The sequence below is a fragment of the Capra hircus genome, chromosome 18 (assembly GCF_001704415.2).
Source record: "Capra hircus breed San Clemente chromosome 18, ASM170441v1, whole genome shotgun sequence".
Classification (NCBI taxonomy): Eukaryota; Metazoa; Chordata; class Mammalia; order Artiodactyla; family Bovidae; genus Capra; species Capra hircus.
In genome coordinates this window covers 38,007,930-38,024,730 of record NC_030825.1, presented here as the reverse complement: position 1 = coordinate 38,024,730, position 16,801 = coordinate 38,007,930, and the positions used below count along the sequence as shown (strand labels likewise).

Here is a 16,801-nt window from a genome sequence, read left to right as displayed (position 1 = left end):
AAGATGGAAGTAAAACAAATTAATGGTCAAGCAATGGTTCAGTGACTAGCAATGAAACACAGGTTTTTTAAGTCTGCAAAGTAATGGTCTAAAAGGATGCACATGTAATGTATTTTTGGCAGTATAGACTCAGAGGGCTTTAGAGGGGCTTGTGTCTGGCAAAGCATGCAGAGCCAGTTTACATTCACTTGAGCCCTTGCTCCAATCCTTTTAGACTACGTACCCAAGTACATAAGATACCAAAATTTTCTGCACAGCTACTCTATAGACTATGTGTGCCATCTTAAGCCTATAGGGTAAACAGAGCTGGTGCATCACGGCCCTCCAGGTGGAGGATGGAGCCAGGAGAGGGAAAAGAAGGGTGGCAGGCTGGGAAATCCTTTCTCTTCGTGTGGCCATATTCCAGTTTGGACCGCCAAGCAGTCTGAAAATCCTAAATTCAAAACTGGCCTTCCAGGTTATTATGAAGATATCTAAGTCAAATTAGGATAAAATATATTTATTTGTTATTTTTTTGTCTGTAACTTAAATATTTAGACAAAATGGTGTAGCAGTCACCATTTCTACTCTTAACTCACAAAAATGAGGATGGGTCTTATTTTAGCTGTTATAATTACCATGTGCTAACTGCTAAATCTCATCAGTCACATCCAACTCTGTGTGACCCCATGGACTGTAGCCCACTAGGTTCCTCTGTCCACGGAATTCTCCAGGCAAGAATCCTGGAGTGGATTCCCATTCCCTTCTCCAGAGGATCCTCCTGACCCAGGGATCAAACCCGCCATCTCTCACATTTCCTGCACTGGCAGGCGGGTTCTTTACCACTAGCGCCATCTGGGAAGCCCTATAATTATAATTATTATATACCACTGAATATGCAAATCTTTAACCACAGTCCCCAGCTGAGTCAAAACAGCAATTAGTTTATCATAATGAGACAGTGCAAATTATCATAACCAAGTTTTCCTGAAATATTCTCTCATGTGCACACCTAAAAAGACATTCACATTTTATAAAATACAAAAAAGTGAAATTATGGGAGATTCTTTAATTAGCTATATCATAAAGGCAGAAACTGAAGCATTAGATCTCACTAAAATTTGCACAAAATATATTTATTCAAATAAGAGTTTCTGAGAGCAACTGCTATCTAGTATATATAAAATACAAGGGGGAAAAATATAAAAGAATAAACATATGTCATTGATGGTCTAAATGTGGCCAAATATAGCCAATTAGTGTAGGCTTTATATTTGGCAATTTATCAAAGGAAAAATTTTAATAATGAGCATTCATCACTAAGAAATGAAGATTCATAGTGCTGATGCTAAGCACTTCAAAGTCCTGAAGTTCTTTATTATTGATCAATAAAAAGAAACAAAGACAACAAAATCTCAGTATTTTAAGGATGGTAGAACTTTAAAGCTATTCCCCCTCCCCCCACACACACTTCCTTCTCCCCTTCCCATATGAATGTATTAATTACTGTATGCCATTTTTCTCTCTCTATGAGCAAGCTTCTCTTCACATAAAATGCTAAATATTCTAGCAATTACTAAAATGCTTTAACTACCATTAGTTTTAAATCAAGTTTTCTTGGATTTTTGAGACTTTCCTAGAAAGAAAACAATCAACTGTTTGATTTTTAAGTATAAACCAGTATCCTCTTGGAGAAGGCAATGGCACCCTACTCTAGTACTCTTGCCTGGATGGATAATCCCATGGATGGAGGAGCCTGGTAGGCTGCAGTCCATGGGGTCGCTGAGAGTTGGACACAACTCAGTGACTTCACTTTCACTTTTCACTTTCATGCATTGGAGAAGGAAATGGCAACCCACTCCAGTGTTCTTGCCTGGAGAATGCCAGGGACAGCGGAGCTTGGTGGGCTGCCATCTATGGGGTCGCACAGAGTCGGACACAACTGAAGCGACTTAGCAGTAGCAGCAGCAGCAGCAGCAGTATCCTCTTTCCTAGTTTTGTTGAAGCCAGTATATTATTTCCAAACTTTGTCTTCTTCTGTCTGAAATTTCTACATGTGATCTTTTATTCTGAGAGAAATACTAAATAATTTCATAAGGGCTATATTATGGCACACTTTTGTAACAAACTGATGGGAAATAACCAACGTTGTGCAAGTTGGACATGATTTACAAAAGAAAAAGGGAACAGATAACATTAAGTGATAGAGAATAATTATCAAGACTAATTATAACTCTGTCATAGCTACTGTGTTCATCACTTCTGTTACCAGGGCTTTCTTTCCTTGCTACCATTTTCCACTTTGCACCTTACTGAATTCTGAACAATCTGGGAAAAATGTTATCAGTAAACTTGGAGATATGGAAGAACTTCTAATTCTGGAGCATGCCTGAAATATGAATGGAGTAAATCAATGGCAGCATGGCAGCAGCCAAGTCTACATCAACAAAACATCTGAAGCGTTTCCATTTCCAAAATGTTTTCTCTACTTTTCCAGGAAAAGGCTTCTCCGGGCAACTAAATGAATGTAGGTAAAAATCTCTTAAGATACTTCTTACCCAGAGATATAAATTTTTAAACAACTGCTCTGGTTTCTAAAGCACCTGTTTCACCTAAATGCTAAAAGTTATTTTTAAAATACTTATTCACCAGAAGTCTTTGATATTTTTGACTACACAAATTAGAAAATGTTACAGGCATATGACTCTATTTGTGGTATTATCACTTATCTCTCTGAGATTCTCTTTCACCTCTCCCAAAATGCATCCTGTAAGACAGCCAGACTGAAAACTACTAGCAGTTTCCTTAAGTAGTCACTTTCACCTTTCTGTACATAAGAGGTATTCAATGAATGGTAATTCTTACCTTATCATACAAGGAGTACTTGTATGATAATTCTGGAGAGCCTGACTTCAGAGAATTCCTAACTTTTCTTTTATTACTACAGCCTAAGGCAGAAACGGTTCTCTTAACTAACAGTAAAAGCAGAGTTTGGTGGCCATCTTCTTGGGAAATAATGACATCTCCAAAAAATACTGGTATCAATTTACCTTTGCACACTACTTCCTCTTTTAAGTTGGCAGATCTTCATATTCTTCTGAAGAAGCAGAAATGGATTACTCCTTTTGATTCAGAACTTTTTATTTTGACATACCTGGGTCTGGAGTGTAAGTGAATGGCTGAACATCATGAGATCTTCCAGCATTGGTTACTACATATATTCCCACTGCTACTGGCAAAGTTATATGTTGATCATGATATGGGGGAACCTTCACAATAAGATGATTCTAATTGAAAGAAAATTACAAGAGGCAGAAATAAAGCAATATGTAAATTAAAAATTTGAAATAAAATATAATTAAGTACTTTCCTGTTAGCTGTAAAGTTTAAAAAGTTTGACTAGGAGGGAAAAGTATTATTTAAAAGTTCGGGTCCATGGGCATCATGACATTAATCTTAAAATTGCTTTTAAGGTAAAACACCAATATTTTGCAATGGCATAAAAGGTCCCTGTCCTATCAACTTTATCTCAGTCCCAATCTCTAGCTTGTTACACTCCAGTCACACTAACCTTCTTACACTAACACAGTAAATTCATTTTTACCTCAGAGCCTTTACAATTTTGCTATTCTTTTTCACTGGAATACTATTCTCCTTTATCTCTTTAAATATCCAGTTCCTTACCCATTTCCAGGTCTCATTCAAATGTCATCTCCTCAGAGAAGCCTTCTCTGACCATCCTCTTTAAAGTGGCACCCCTCTCCAATCTGATCACAGAATCCTGTTTATTTCTTACCACCACCTGAAATTACTGTGATTATCTGCTTGGTTTTGGTCCCCTGTACAACCACAAGAAAGCAAGTTCCAAGAGAAGCTAGGATGTTCTGTTCTTCATCCTATCTCCACTATTAAGCACCTCACACAGAATATACTCAAATAGATTTGTTGAAAAAGAGAATGAATATATTTTCAAGAAAAAAAAAAAATGCCCACCAAGCACAATGTCAGTTACCATATGCTTTGTAAACCTTAAGGGTGATATGTACTTTGCAGTGCAGTTCACTGCTTTCTAACCACTAATTCTCACTTAGTCTATTTAAATTTAAAATATTTCAATTGTATTTAAAACTAGTAACTAATTCTCATTTAAAGTCAACAGAGTTTAGTTTACCCAAAACCTAGTAAATCAAGGTCATTTTTTTGTGTGTGAGAATAGTGGTAGAAGCATCCTTTTAAAAGAAGGGAAGAATTTCATAACTGCTTCAGCAGCACTTATTTAAGGGGACTACATCTTCTTAGAAGATATCATGAACTGCATCTGACTTATTCTCTTCTTCCCTGCTATGTTATAGTACTGGAAAAGAACAGCAAAAGGGAGTGACTGTGCTTTTGTATTCAGTATGTGATATGCAGGAGGCCAATGGTGACAGCTGAGGATGAAATGAGTTTAATGTCATTTTTCACTTAGTCAGACTCTGGAAGTTGGCTGACTCAGTTGAACGGAACATGACAAATGAAACCAAGATTTCGATTTTTGAGTACCTAATTTGTTTCTAAGCCATCTTAAAACATGCTCCGAAATAGTCACAAATTTTAAAATAGTTTTTTATTTATGGCAATAGTAGAATGCTTTCTGAGTCCAGTTAGCTATCTCAAAAAAATCACATTTCTAATTCAGGTGGAAAAACATATAAATGTATACATCCACAGGAATTAGGGGGCAAAAATCTGAAAGCACATACTCAATTGTATATGAAGCCATCAAAAAATGTATCTGCATTGACTCAAATTCTAAGAAATAAGAATTTTAAAATCTTGCCCACCTTCATTTTTCCTCCTTTGTTTAAACACTGCAACTACATCAAAAGCAGTTCTACCTACAGTTAAGGAGATGGCTGAATGGATGGACTTCTGAAGTATCTTCTCAGTCTTAAGATTATTTGACCAACTCAATAACTGAAATTATTCTTCCAAATAAAAATTTGTTCTTGGTAATTAGTAACAGAATTAGTATCTAAAAGTCAGATGAATATATATATATATTTTTTAATCTTTTACTCCACTTGTTTTAGAGAGTGTAGTTAAACAAACCTAATTTGAAACTTCTTAAAAACCAAATGAACTTAAAAATCAAATGAACAAATTATTCACACATCCTCAATCTGAAATCATGAAATTCTACAAATGATTTGAATTAAAAACTAAGTAAACTGTGAATACTGACAGTAAATTTAAAAAAAAAACTAATCTCAAAAATTAAGAGCAATTAACTACCACTGAACTAGGATTACAATACACACAAAACATACAAAGGGCTGGGAGGCCTGTGGAGCAGGTAGAATGTTTCCTGAGGTAAAAAGGGAAGAATATCTAAATTTTAATTTCTTAGAAAAATCTGGTTGGATTCAAAATAACAATTTTCTTTATCCCAGCATAAAATCTTTTTTCAGAATTTATAAGCAATGGTGCTAGATATTTTTCACTTTCCTAAGGAATAATTTATCATTGTCAAAATTGTCATTTTGCAGTTGGGGATATATACATAAAAATAACTAGAGACACAAAACAAATTCCTAAGAAAACCACTTTGAAAACATATAACTTCAAAACTCTCAAGTCTTTGTTTAGCCTAGATGTTCCCCAAAATTCTGGGGATCTTTTGGGCATTTCTTCCAAGAATTTTCTTTACATATTTCTACTGAAAATTCCATCTTCTTCAAAGCTCCACCTTATTTTTTTTAATTCTTACTCTCTAAAAAATATAATATAAAAAACCCAGAAGACTAGAAGTTGAGAAATTATAATCTATACATTTTTCTATTTTTAATAGGCTATTTCATGTTCTATAAAACAAGTTATACTTACTCAAATTATAGACCTCTGATACAAATGAACTTATTCACAAAATATAAACAGATTCACAGACTTTGAAAATAAACTTATAAAAAAAAATAAATAAACTTATGCTTACCAAAGGGGAAAGGTGGGAGGGAGGGATAAATTAGAAGTTTGGGAACTTACATATAGGCATTACTATATATAAAATAGATAATCAACAAGAACCTACTGTACAGCACAGGAAACTCTACTCAATCTTCTGTAATAACATATACCCATATAATTACCTATATTGGAAAAGAATCTGAAAAAAGAATGGATATATGTATACCTGAATCACTTTGCTGTACACTGGAAACTAACATAACATTGTAAATCAACTATACTCCAATATAAAGTAAATAATTAAATGAAAAAAAAACAAAAGAAGCTTAAAAAAAAAAATAGAGCTCTCCTAGGCTCTAAAATACTTGCTTCTAGTTTCCTTTTAAAATCACCTCCACATTCAAGCTGCTAAACTCTCCTTCTTTCTTTTAAAACCAACTTATCTTTCAAAATAATACATATATATATGTAGAGAAGAGATCTATCTTTAAGATATGTATCTTATATATACATTTAATAGGCAATTAAGGCCCTACAGAATTAATCTAAAGTTGTTAAAATGGGAGTAGATATAATGACCATGTGCCTATTGCTCTTGGTATACATGAATATGAGATATATTATGGCATTGACTAGAAGAGCCAAATATTAACAAAGAATTATTTTCCCAGACTTTGTTAGCCTCAATTTTCAAATAATAAAAAAGTTTAATACCTGATGAGTTGATTTTTGGAGTTTCAAATGAATAGCTATCACAATTATATTTGCAATTTGCAAAGCCATCATTAAATGGTCTTTTCTACTGTACCATCTTCTGGTCATTTTTTGTTATTGTAGAGGCTCTTTTAACTTTTCATTATGGGCCTGTTATTTCTTTATTGACCACACTCAAAGTTTCTTACTTTTAATGTATTTTCTGATCATACTTTCTTCTAAATGTTTAATTATTGTGTTTTTTTTCTTTAATATAATATAATCTTTAGGATTTATTTTGTATATCTCAGCTCTGATTCCACTCTAACACACTTCCTAGAAAGCCCTTTAGAAAGAAAGAAAAAAAGAATGTTTTCTCTGAAAAAGATCAAAAAATTTTAATAAATAGCAGAACCACAGACTTAATGAAAGATCATATTATGATTTAGCCTGTTTACATTCTTGCTTGCAAAAACCCCAGGGCCTCTATATACAGCCACCAAATGAGGATATAATTCCTTTCCATTCCACCAAATTTTTATGATTATTCTGCATTAATCCACTGTATAACTTGTTTTACAGAGCATGAAATAGACATTAGCCTATTAAAAATAGAAAATTCCATCTTCTTCAAAGCTCCATCTTATTTTGTTTTTATTCTCTCTAAAAAATACAATATAAGGAACCCAGAAGGCTAGAAGTTGAGAAATTATAATCTGATTTGTGTTCTTTTGCTATACTAAAACTGAAATTGTTAAGCACAGTGCTTTCCTGAGTTCTTGTGAGTTCTACTAGCATTTTTTTTGGGGTAGTGGAAATCCTTGAATTTGAAGCCAACTGTTCAGAAGTGAGACCTGTTCAGGGGATCCCTGAACTTGCAGCTGGTGTCTGAAGTGAGGGTACTCTTAGGCAGCACTGTACCTTTAGCTCTGAGTTTGGCAATATATTGGATATATAATGTTAAATTTCTTTATTTTTTCAGAACACAAAGGAATTTTTAAAAATTTTAAACCAAAAATGAATATACACCAAGGTCCTACAAATACAGACTCTAAGTGTAATAAGTAGTGCTTCCGAGTTCAAAAGGTAAGGAACAAATATAAAACACCTGGCACATAGCAGGTACTCAGTAAATAAGTTTCTCTTATTAAAAAGTACGTGAAGATAATCCAAAGATAATCCAAAGCAGGTAAAGATAGCAAATAAATATTAGGAAAGACATGTTTCGTTTATTAATAATGGTGATTTTCTCATGCTTTTAACTTTTCAAATACAGAACTGTCATTTCTAGCATCAGTGGAATAAATCTATTTCAGTTAAAGAAACTCAAGAAAGAAACTTTAAATGATTTACATCAATTCCATATAAATAAGAAATTTAACCTGTTGATTTAGGAAAATCTTGGAGCAAAACTCAGTTTCTCAAAGAATAAACAATCAAACTATAAAAAGTTTAAATTATACCTGATGAAATAATTCCATATCAATTTCAGCTTCTGATTTCCAAGAGTTTTCATCTGATTGAAATAAAAAACAGTGACTTACTAAAATTATGAAAAATTTTTTACTTTGTAGCTACAACTGTATCTTTATAACAAAATGAAACACCCAACAATTTCTAAGGCAGTGTTATGCCTACTTACCAGAAACATTTTCTTGGAAAATAACTTTAGTTCCTTTCAGAAAGTTCTTGCCAATTAAAAATACTTCTTCCTCTCCTTTCACTGAACAGCTATGCAAGCTCTTCTTTAAGATTTCTGGCACTCCTGCTGGTTGAGCTGTAGGTATATATAAGCATTCCATAAGAAGAACCACCAATACAGTTCTTACCTAAAATCAACTCTCAGTTATTCAGTTCTGTAAGTTGTCTTTGCTGACCCTTGAATTTGCCTTCTTTTATTCTACAGTGCAGGAGACCCCGGTTTGATTCCTGGGTTGGGATAGCCTACCCACTCAGTATTCTTGGGCATCCCTGGTGGGTCAGAGGGTATAAGAATACACCTGCAACGCGGGAGACCTGGGTTCAATTCCTGGGTAAAGATCCCCTGGAGAAGAGAATGCCTACCCACTCCAATATTCTGGCCTGGAGAGTTCCATGGACAGAGGAGCCTGGCAGGCTATAGCTCTTGGGATTGCAAAGAGTTGGACACAACTGAGCAACTTTCACTTTCATTCTGCAAATTAAAATTTACCATAACAGAAAGCAAAGTTACATGTCATCTTTGTTTTCTCATTACATGGAAAAAAAAATGGTGTAAAATATGAACTTGGTCATGTTTTTGTTTTAACATTCAAAAAAAAAATCAATTTCATAATAGACATCTCACAATCCTAACCTTAAAAATGTTAGCTGTGCTACACCTTCACAAGACTTCTGAGGCAAAGTGAGCCTCTGGGTGGTATTAAGAGTATCTTTAAGGATCCAGATCTAGGACTTAGAGGCTCTAAATGAAAAGAACACCTGAAAACAGACTGAATCCATTTCAGAATAATTCTTTCTACCAGAGGATCTCCCTGAATTAGCATACCTTGAGGATAAAAATAAAACACACTAGTTTTTCAATTATAAAGACTAACTAACCACTAGTAAATTAACAAAGAGATGGAGAAGTACTGAGGAGGAGCCAGATCTAATAAACTATAACTGGCTTACTAATCTTCCTGATTTTGTTAAGAAAATTTAATATGTACTGTTTAGTAAAATAGGTTCCAAAATTTCCCCAAACATTTCACGTTCTGATGTACACTATAAATATTCAAGAACTGGGTGTAGTACACAGTTTTCTCAATATTTCTGACCCCAGAAACATTCTTTCATACTGACACCCAAGGACTAGGTTTCTACCAGATTACTCCCTGGAATACTGGTTAATGCAAATACGTACCTTTTAGGTACTCATAAAACTACTCCTTTAAGATTAAGCACTTTGAAACAGATTACACTATTTGTTGTTTTAGTAAATCCTAGTAACATACTAATTATATAATATATATATTATATATATAACATATAACAACATACCTAATAACATACTGCAAAAGTAATTTTAAACATGGCTGTATAACTCATCAACTTCTAAATTAATGAGATAGTCTAATACATGTTGAATGTTACAAACCTCTGTCCATAGTTCTTCAGGCATTCTGTCTACCAGATCTAATCCCTTGAATCTATTCGTCACTTCCACTGTATAATCATAAGGGATTTGATTTAGGTCATACCTGAATGGCCTACTGGTTTTCCCTACTTTTTTCAATTTAAGCCTGAATTTTACAATAAGGAGCTCATGATCTGAGCCACAGTCAGCCCCAGGTCTTGTTTTTGCTCACTGTATAGAGTGAGCTATATTCTTTGGCTGTAAGAATATCATCAATGTGATTTCGGTATTGACCATCTGGTGATGTCCATGTGTAGAGTCATCTCTTGAGTTGCTGGAAGAAGGGTGTTTGTTATGACTAATGTGTTCTCTTGACAAAACTCTGTTAGCCTTTGCCCTGCTTCATTTTGTACTCCAAGGCCAAACTTGTCTGTTACTCCAGGTCTGACTTCTTACTTTTGCATTACAATCCCCTGTGATGCAAAATCTTTTTTAGGTGTTAGTTCTAGAAGTCTTGTAGGTCTACATAGAACTGGTCAACTTCAGCTTCTTTGGCATCAGTGGTTGGCGCATAGATTTGGATTACTGTGATGCTGAATGGTTTGCCTTGCAAAAGAACTGAGATCATTCTGTTGTTTCTGAGATTGTACCCAAGTACTGCATTTCGGACTCTCTTGTTGATTATGAGGGCTATTCCATTTCTTGTAAGGGGTTCTTGCCCACAGTAATAGACATAATGGTCATCTGAATTAAATTCACCCATTCCCATTCATTTTACTTCACTGATTCTTAAAACACCAATGTTCACTTTTGCCATCTCCTGCTTGATCTTATCCAATTTTCCTTGACTCATGGACCTAACATTCCAGGTTCCTTTACAGCATCAGATTTTACTTTCACCACCAGACACATCTACAACTCAGCAATGTTTCTGCTTTGGCCTAGCCTCTTCATTCTTTCTGGAGCTATTTTTCTGCTATTCCCCAGTAGCATGTCGGACAGCTACCGACCTGGGGGACTCATCTTCTGGTGTCATATCTTCTTGCCTTTTCATACTGTTCATGGGGTTCTTGAGCAAGAATACTGGAGGGGTCTGCCATTTCCTTCTCCAGTGGACCACATTTTGTCAGAACTCTCCACCATGACGCATCCATCTTGAGTGACCCTGTCAGCATAGCTCATAGCTTCGAGTTACACAAAGCTCTGATTCATGTGATGATTTTGGTTACCTTTCTGGGATTGTGGTTTTCATTCTGGAGGTTGTGGGACTGTAGCTCTTGCTTCTTCTGTTTGCCCTTTGATGGATGAGGCTAAGAGGCTAGCGCAAGCTTCCTGATGGGAGAGACTGGCTGTGGGGAAAGCTGGGTCTTGCTTTGGTGGGCAGGGCCATGCTCAGTAAATCAAATCACTTACAATTATACACTGGAGGTGACAAGTAGATTCAAGGGATTAGATCTGATAGAGTGCCTAAAGAACTATGGATGGAGTTTTCTAACACTATAGAAAGCAGTGCCTAAAACCATCCCAAAGAAAAAGAAATGCTAGAAGGCAAAGTGGTTGTCTGAGGAGGCCTTACACGGTGAGAAAGAAAGAGAAGTTAAAGGTGAAAGGGAAAGATATAACCAACTGAATGTACAGTTCCAGAGAATAGTGAGGAGAGATGAGAAAGCCTTTTTAAATGAACAATGCAAAGAAACAGAGGAAAAACAACAAAATGGGAAAGACTAAAGACCTCTTCAAAAAAACTGGAGATACCAAGGGAACATTTCATGCAAAGACGGGCACAATAAAGGACAGAAATAGCAAGGACCTAACAGAAGCAGAACAGTTTAAGAAGAATCGGCAAAAATACACAGAAGAGCTATACAAAAAAGGTCTTAATGATCCAGATAACCATGATGGTGTGGACACTCACCTAGAGGTGGACATTCTGAAGTGTGAAGTCAAGTGGCCTTTAGGAAGCATTACTATGAACAAAGCTAGTGGAGTTGATAGAATTCCAGCTGAGCTATTTAAAATTCTAAAAGATGATGCTGTTAAAGTGCTGTACTCAATATGTCAGCATATTTGGAACACTCAGCAGTGGTCACAGTACTGGAAAAGGTCAGTTTTCATCCAATCTCAAATAAAGGCAATGCCAAAGACTGTTCAAACTACTATACAATTTCACAGACTAGCAATACTCAAAATCCTTCAAGCTAGGCTTCAGTAGTATGTGAACTGAGAACTTCCAGATATACAAGCTGGACTTAGAAAAGGCAGAAGAACCAGAGATCAAATTGCCAACATCTGTCAGATCATAAAAAAAACAAGAGAATTGCAGAAAAACATCTACTTCTGCTTCACTGACTATATACTAAAGCCTTTGACTGTGTGGATTACAACTGTGGAAAATTCTTAGAGAGATGGGAGGACCAGACTACTTTACCTGCCTTCTGAGAAACCTGCATGCGTGTCAAGAAGCAACAGTTAGAATCAGACATGGAACAATGGACTGGTTCAAATTGGCAAAGGAGTATGACAAGGCTGCATGTTGTTATCCTGCTTATTTAACTTCTATGCCGAGTACATCATGCGAAATGCCAGGCTGGATGAATCACAGGCTGGAATCAAGACTTCCAAAAGAATTAAACAACAACTTCAGATTTGCAGATGATACTACTTTAACGGAAGGAAACAAGAGGAACTAAAGAACCTCTTGATGAAGGTAACAGAAGAGAGTGAAAAAGCTGGCTTAAAACACAACATTCAAAAAACTAAGGTCATAGCATCTGGTCCCATCACTTCATGGCAAATAGAGGGGGAAAAAGTGGAAACAGTGACAGACGGTATTTTCTTGGGCTCCAAAATCACTATGGACAGAGACTGCAGCCACAAAATTAAGACACTTTCTCCTTGGAAGAAAAGCTATGACAAACCTAGACAGCATATTAAAAAGAAGGGATATCACTTTGCCAGCAAAGACCTATATAGTCAAAGCTATAGTTTTTCCAGTAGTCATGTATGGATGTGAGAGTTGGACCATAAAGAAGGTTGAGCACCAAAGAATGGATGCTTTTGAAATGTTTTGCTGGAGAAGACTCCTGAGAATTCCCTGGACAGCAAGGTGATCAAATCAGTCAATCCTAAAGGAAATTAACGCTGAATATTCATTGGAAAGCCTGAGGCTGAAGCTGAAGCTCCACTGTGGCCACCTGATGCAAAGAGCCGACTCATTTAAAAAGACGCTGATGCTGGGAAAGACTGAAGGAAGGAGGCAAAGGGGGCGAAAGAGGATGAAATGGTTGGATGGCATCACTGACTAAATGGACAAGAGTTTGAGCAAACTTTGGGAGAAAGTTAAGGACAGAGAAGCCTGGCATGCTGCAGTCCTCAGGATCACAAAGAGTTGGACACAACTTAGCAACTAAACAACAATAACTAAACTTTAACCAAAGTTTTAGAGTTTTTTTCTCCTTAGGTACTTATATATTTGATAATCAATTTTATCTTTACAAGAAAGTAATGTGGGAAATTACTATTGTCAAAGTATCTATTGCCCCGTTTTCCCTAGGCCTGCTCTTTCTGTCAGAAGACTCTTGCTCCACACAGTCATTCTTGCCGCACTCATTTAAGGATTGGCCACATGACTTGTTTATATAATGAAATGTGAACTGAAGTAATGTGCCACTTCCAGGCTTTACCATTTCCACATGGTTGCACCATCATTTTTTCCTCCACTAAAAAAATAGCAATATCCCAGAAAAAGGCAGCTTCTAAAGCCTGGTTCCCACAGTAAAGAAAATGGAGCTGTTCCTCAACTGCAACCAATATTATCATAAAATGAGGGAAAAGTAAAACTGCGTTGTATAAGCACTTAGATTTCTTTTGGTTGTTTATTTATTACTTTTAGCATCATTTATTTTCATTTATTGATACAAACAAGTATCTTATCCAAATTAAATGCAAAATAATATTTTCAGCAATGCCTAAGAGTTAAAAAAAATTGTGATTGTATATACATATATACTGTCTAGAAACACGGAGTTAATGTATGAACAGATGGAAACAGTTATCAGTCATACACTGGTAATCATATACCCTTTTAAAACAAAGAACTAACTGAATTAATTTATAACTTTTTAGAGTAACAATGGAACTAAATACTTGTTTTTAAATGACATTCAAGAAAAATATGACAAATATTATTTTGATTAGAAGACAGTAAGAGGTGCAAAATTATATGAATATATTATAGTAACAAAATGAATGGAAAGTCTATAATCTCCCCTCTACCCACTTATAAAATACTATATGGAAACTCCACTTTGCTCATGATTATCAAAACTTTTTCCTATCTCCTTTTTCCCTTTTATGCATTAAAAGGCATAAGATGGCCAAATGAGGCCCCTCTGAAGGTACAATGTTTATTTTATATATTTGTATTTACATTACACAAAGAACTAGTCTCCTCAAGATAATTTAACTTTGACCTTAAAAAGTCTTATCTGTTAAAAAAATTTGGTGGTTACCTAACAGGACATACTCTATACCAAATGGAACTGAAGTCAGGATTATTTAAGCATTAGCTGTTGTATTTTTACCTTTAAGAAATTAGTAAGCTGCCTCTTGAAAGGGATCACATTGCTTTAAAAAATTATAACAGAAAAAAGCAGCCACTTTTCTGGTATTATAAAAAACAATGTGCTTTAAGATGTTGTTCAAATAGGAGCCTCAAAAACAAAGCTAAACAAAATGAACATTTGAATACTGAAAAATAACAAAGCAAATATTTCAACCTGTCAAAAGAATTAGAAAGCCTTTTTAAGGTCTGTGAAGAAGGGCTGTATATTGTCACGCTGCTTATTTAACTTATATGCAGAATACATCATGAGAAACGCTGGGCTGGAAGAAGCACAAGCATCAAAATTGCCGGGAGAAATATCAATAACCTCAGATATGCAGATGACACCACCCTTATGGCAGAAAGTGAAAAAGAACTAAAAAGCCTCTTGATGAAAGTGAAAGAGGAAGAGTGAAAAAGTTGGCTTAAAGCTCAACATTCAGAAAACGAAGATCATGGCATCTGGTCCCATCACTTTATGGGAAACAGATGGGGAAACAGTGGAAACAGTGTCAGACTCTATTTTTGGGGGCTCCAAAATCACTGCAGATGGTAACTGCAGCCATGAAATTAAAAGAAACGTACTCCTTGGAAGAAAAGTTATGACCAACCTAGATAGCATATTAAAAAGCAGAGACATTACTTTGCCGACTAAGGTCCGTCTAGTCAAGGCTATGGTTTTTCCTGTGGTCATGTATGGATGTGAGAGTTGGACTGTGAAGAAGGCTGAGCACCAAAGAAATTGATGCTTCTGAACTGTGGTGTTGGAGAAGACTCTTGAGAGTCCCTTGGACTGCAAGGATATCCAACCAGTCCATTAGGAGATCAATCCTGGGTGTTCTTTGGAAGGACTGATGCTAAAGCTGAAACTCCAGTACTTTGGCTACCTCATGCGAAGAGTTGACTCATTGGAAAAGACTCTGATGCTGGGAGGGATTGGGGGCAGGAGGAGAAGGGGACGACCGAGGATGAGATGGCTGGATGGCATCACCGACTCGATGCACTGGAGTGAACTCCGGGAGCTGGTGATAGATAGGGAGGCCTGGCGTGCTGCAATTCATGGGGTTGGAAAGAGTCAGACACGACTGAGCAACTGAACTGAACTGAACTGAAGAGAACAAAAGTTTACGTAATGATATTAGTCGTTCCCTAAAGTTGTGGAAGAGCCAGCAATAAGTAAAGGAAGAACTTGTTAATTTTAGCAAGACTTAATACAGTAAGTATTAGTAAGATAAAACATTATATTCAAGAAAGCTATGATTAATTTTGCCACATTAAAAATTATTACAGAAGGGTAGATACTAAAAAAGTATGAAAATTGATATTTTTACTTTGATCTAGTATATATATATTTTCTGGAGAAATCTAAAGGTGTGAAAGGAGAGGATTCTTCTATCCCCTTAAAAATAAATGAACTAAAAGAAAATGGATCCAATGGCCACTGTTAAACCAACAAGTAGAAGCAGGATTGTTTTTCTAAGGTCACAAGGCACAGCATGAATTCTGGCATTAGGCCTTCTTTCCACTGAGTGCCTCTAGAGGGAAGATCAATTATCTGTTTCCTCTCCTCCCTTTCACTTCTAGCACCTTCTGGCCCCTCTTCCTTTCTACTTACCTCTCATCTTCCTGTTTCCTTCTACCTCCCATTCCATTTCTAACGAATTATTATTGCAAAGTTTAAAAGGAAGTATTGCTCAAGTTTATCTAATTCAATTTCACCAAGCAGATGGCAATATAAATGCCAAATAGTCAACTAAAGGAGTAAAAATATATATCCTACACCTCCATAATAAATGATGTTTACAAAAGCAAATGGAAGGGATAATATAGGTACTCAAGCAAAATCCTCTAATATAAATTGAGATCTATTTTCTAAATTCATAAAAAATCTATAAATTACACAACACAAATCTCATAGGTAGAGTAAATAGTTTTCTAACTTAATTTCATACTGTAACTGTAGTCCTAACCATCCAGAGGCTATAGCTGGGGTAAAATGAATCATTCAAATTTTGTTTTAGCACTGCTAAATTTTAAGTGACTGTGGTGGCAACACAGCACAATGGCTAAAAAGGAGGTTTTTAATCCTGATCTTACTATATACTAGCTATATGACCTTGAGGAAGTTATTTAAGTCTCAGTTTCATCAACTGTAGAACAGAAACAATAAAAGGCAATGGTGAGGGTAAATGACATAATGCTTATAAAATTGTTAATAAAATCTCTGGCATACTGTGAAGAGCTCAAAATATGGCAATTTTTATTATTAGCTCTATATGCCTTCCACTGTATGCTGCTGCTTCTTAGGACTATCATATTCACCCAGACACATCTTCCAAGGGAGATAACACTTTTTGCAACATGAACATATTAACATATTACCATTAATGGTGATAATTAACAAATGAAAATTATAACTATAGATGAAAAATTTCAGAAAATCATGTTTTCTGTTTCTTTTATATTTTCTATCTTTGGCTGGATAC

General features: G+C 35.5%; 1 protein-coding gene across 6 annotated transcripts in view; it reads right to left on the bottom strand.

Annotated features, from left to right (window-relative positions):
- The window catches only part of NFAT5 (nuclear factor of activated T-cells 5), a 118,500-nt gene that overhangs the window by 19,308 nt on the left and 82,391 nt on the right, over nt 1-16,801 (bottom strand). For all 6 annotated transcript variants that reach the window (XM_018062213.1, XM_018062214.1, XM_018062215.1 and 3 more), the window contains 3 exons: nt 8,258-8,392; nt 8,079-8,131; nt 3,134-3,266 (listed from right to left, as the gene is read on the bottom strand). In XM_018062213.1, coding sequence (XP_017917702.1) covers nt 3,134-3,266; nt 8,079-8,131; nt 8,258-8,392 — 321 coding nt within the window. The remainder of the gene's footprint in view (nt 1-3,133; nt 3,267-8,078; nt 8,132-8,257; nt 8,393-16,801) is intronic.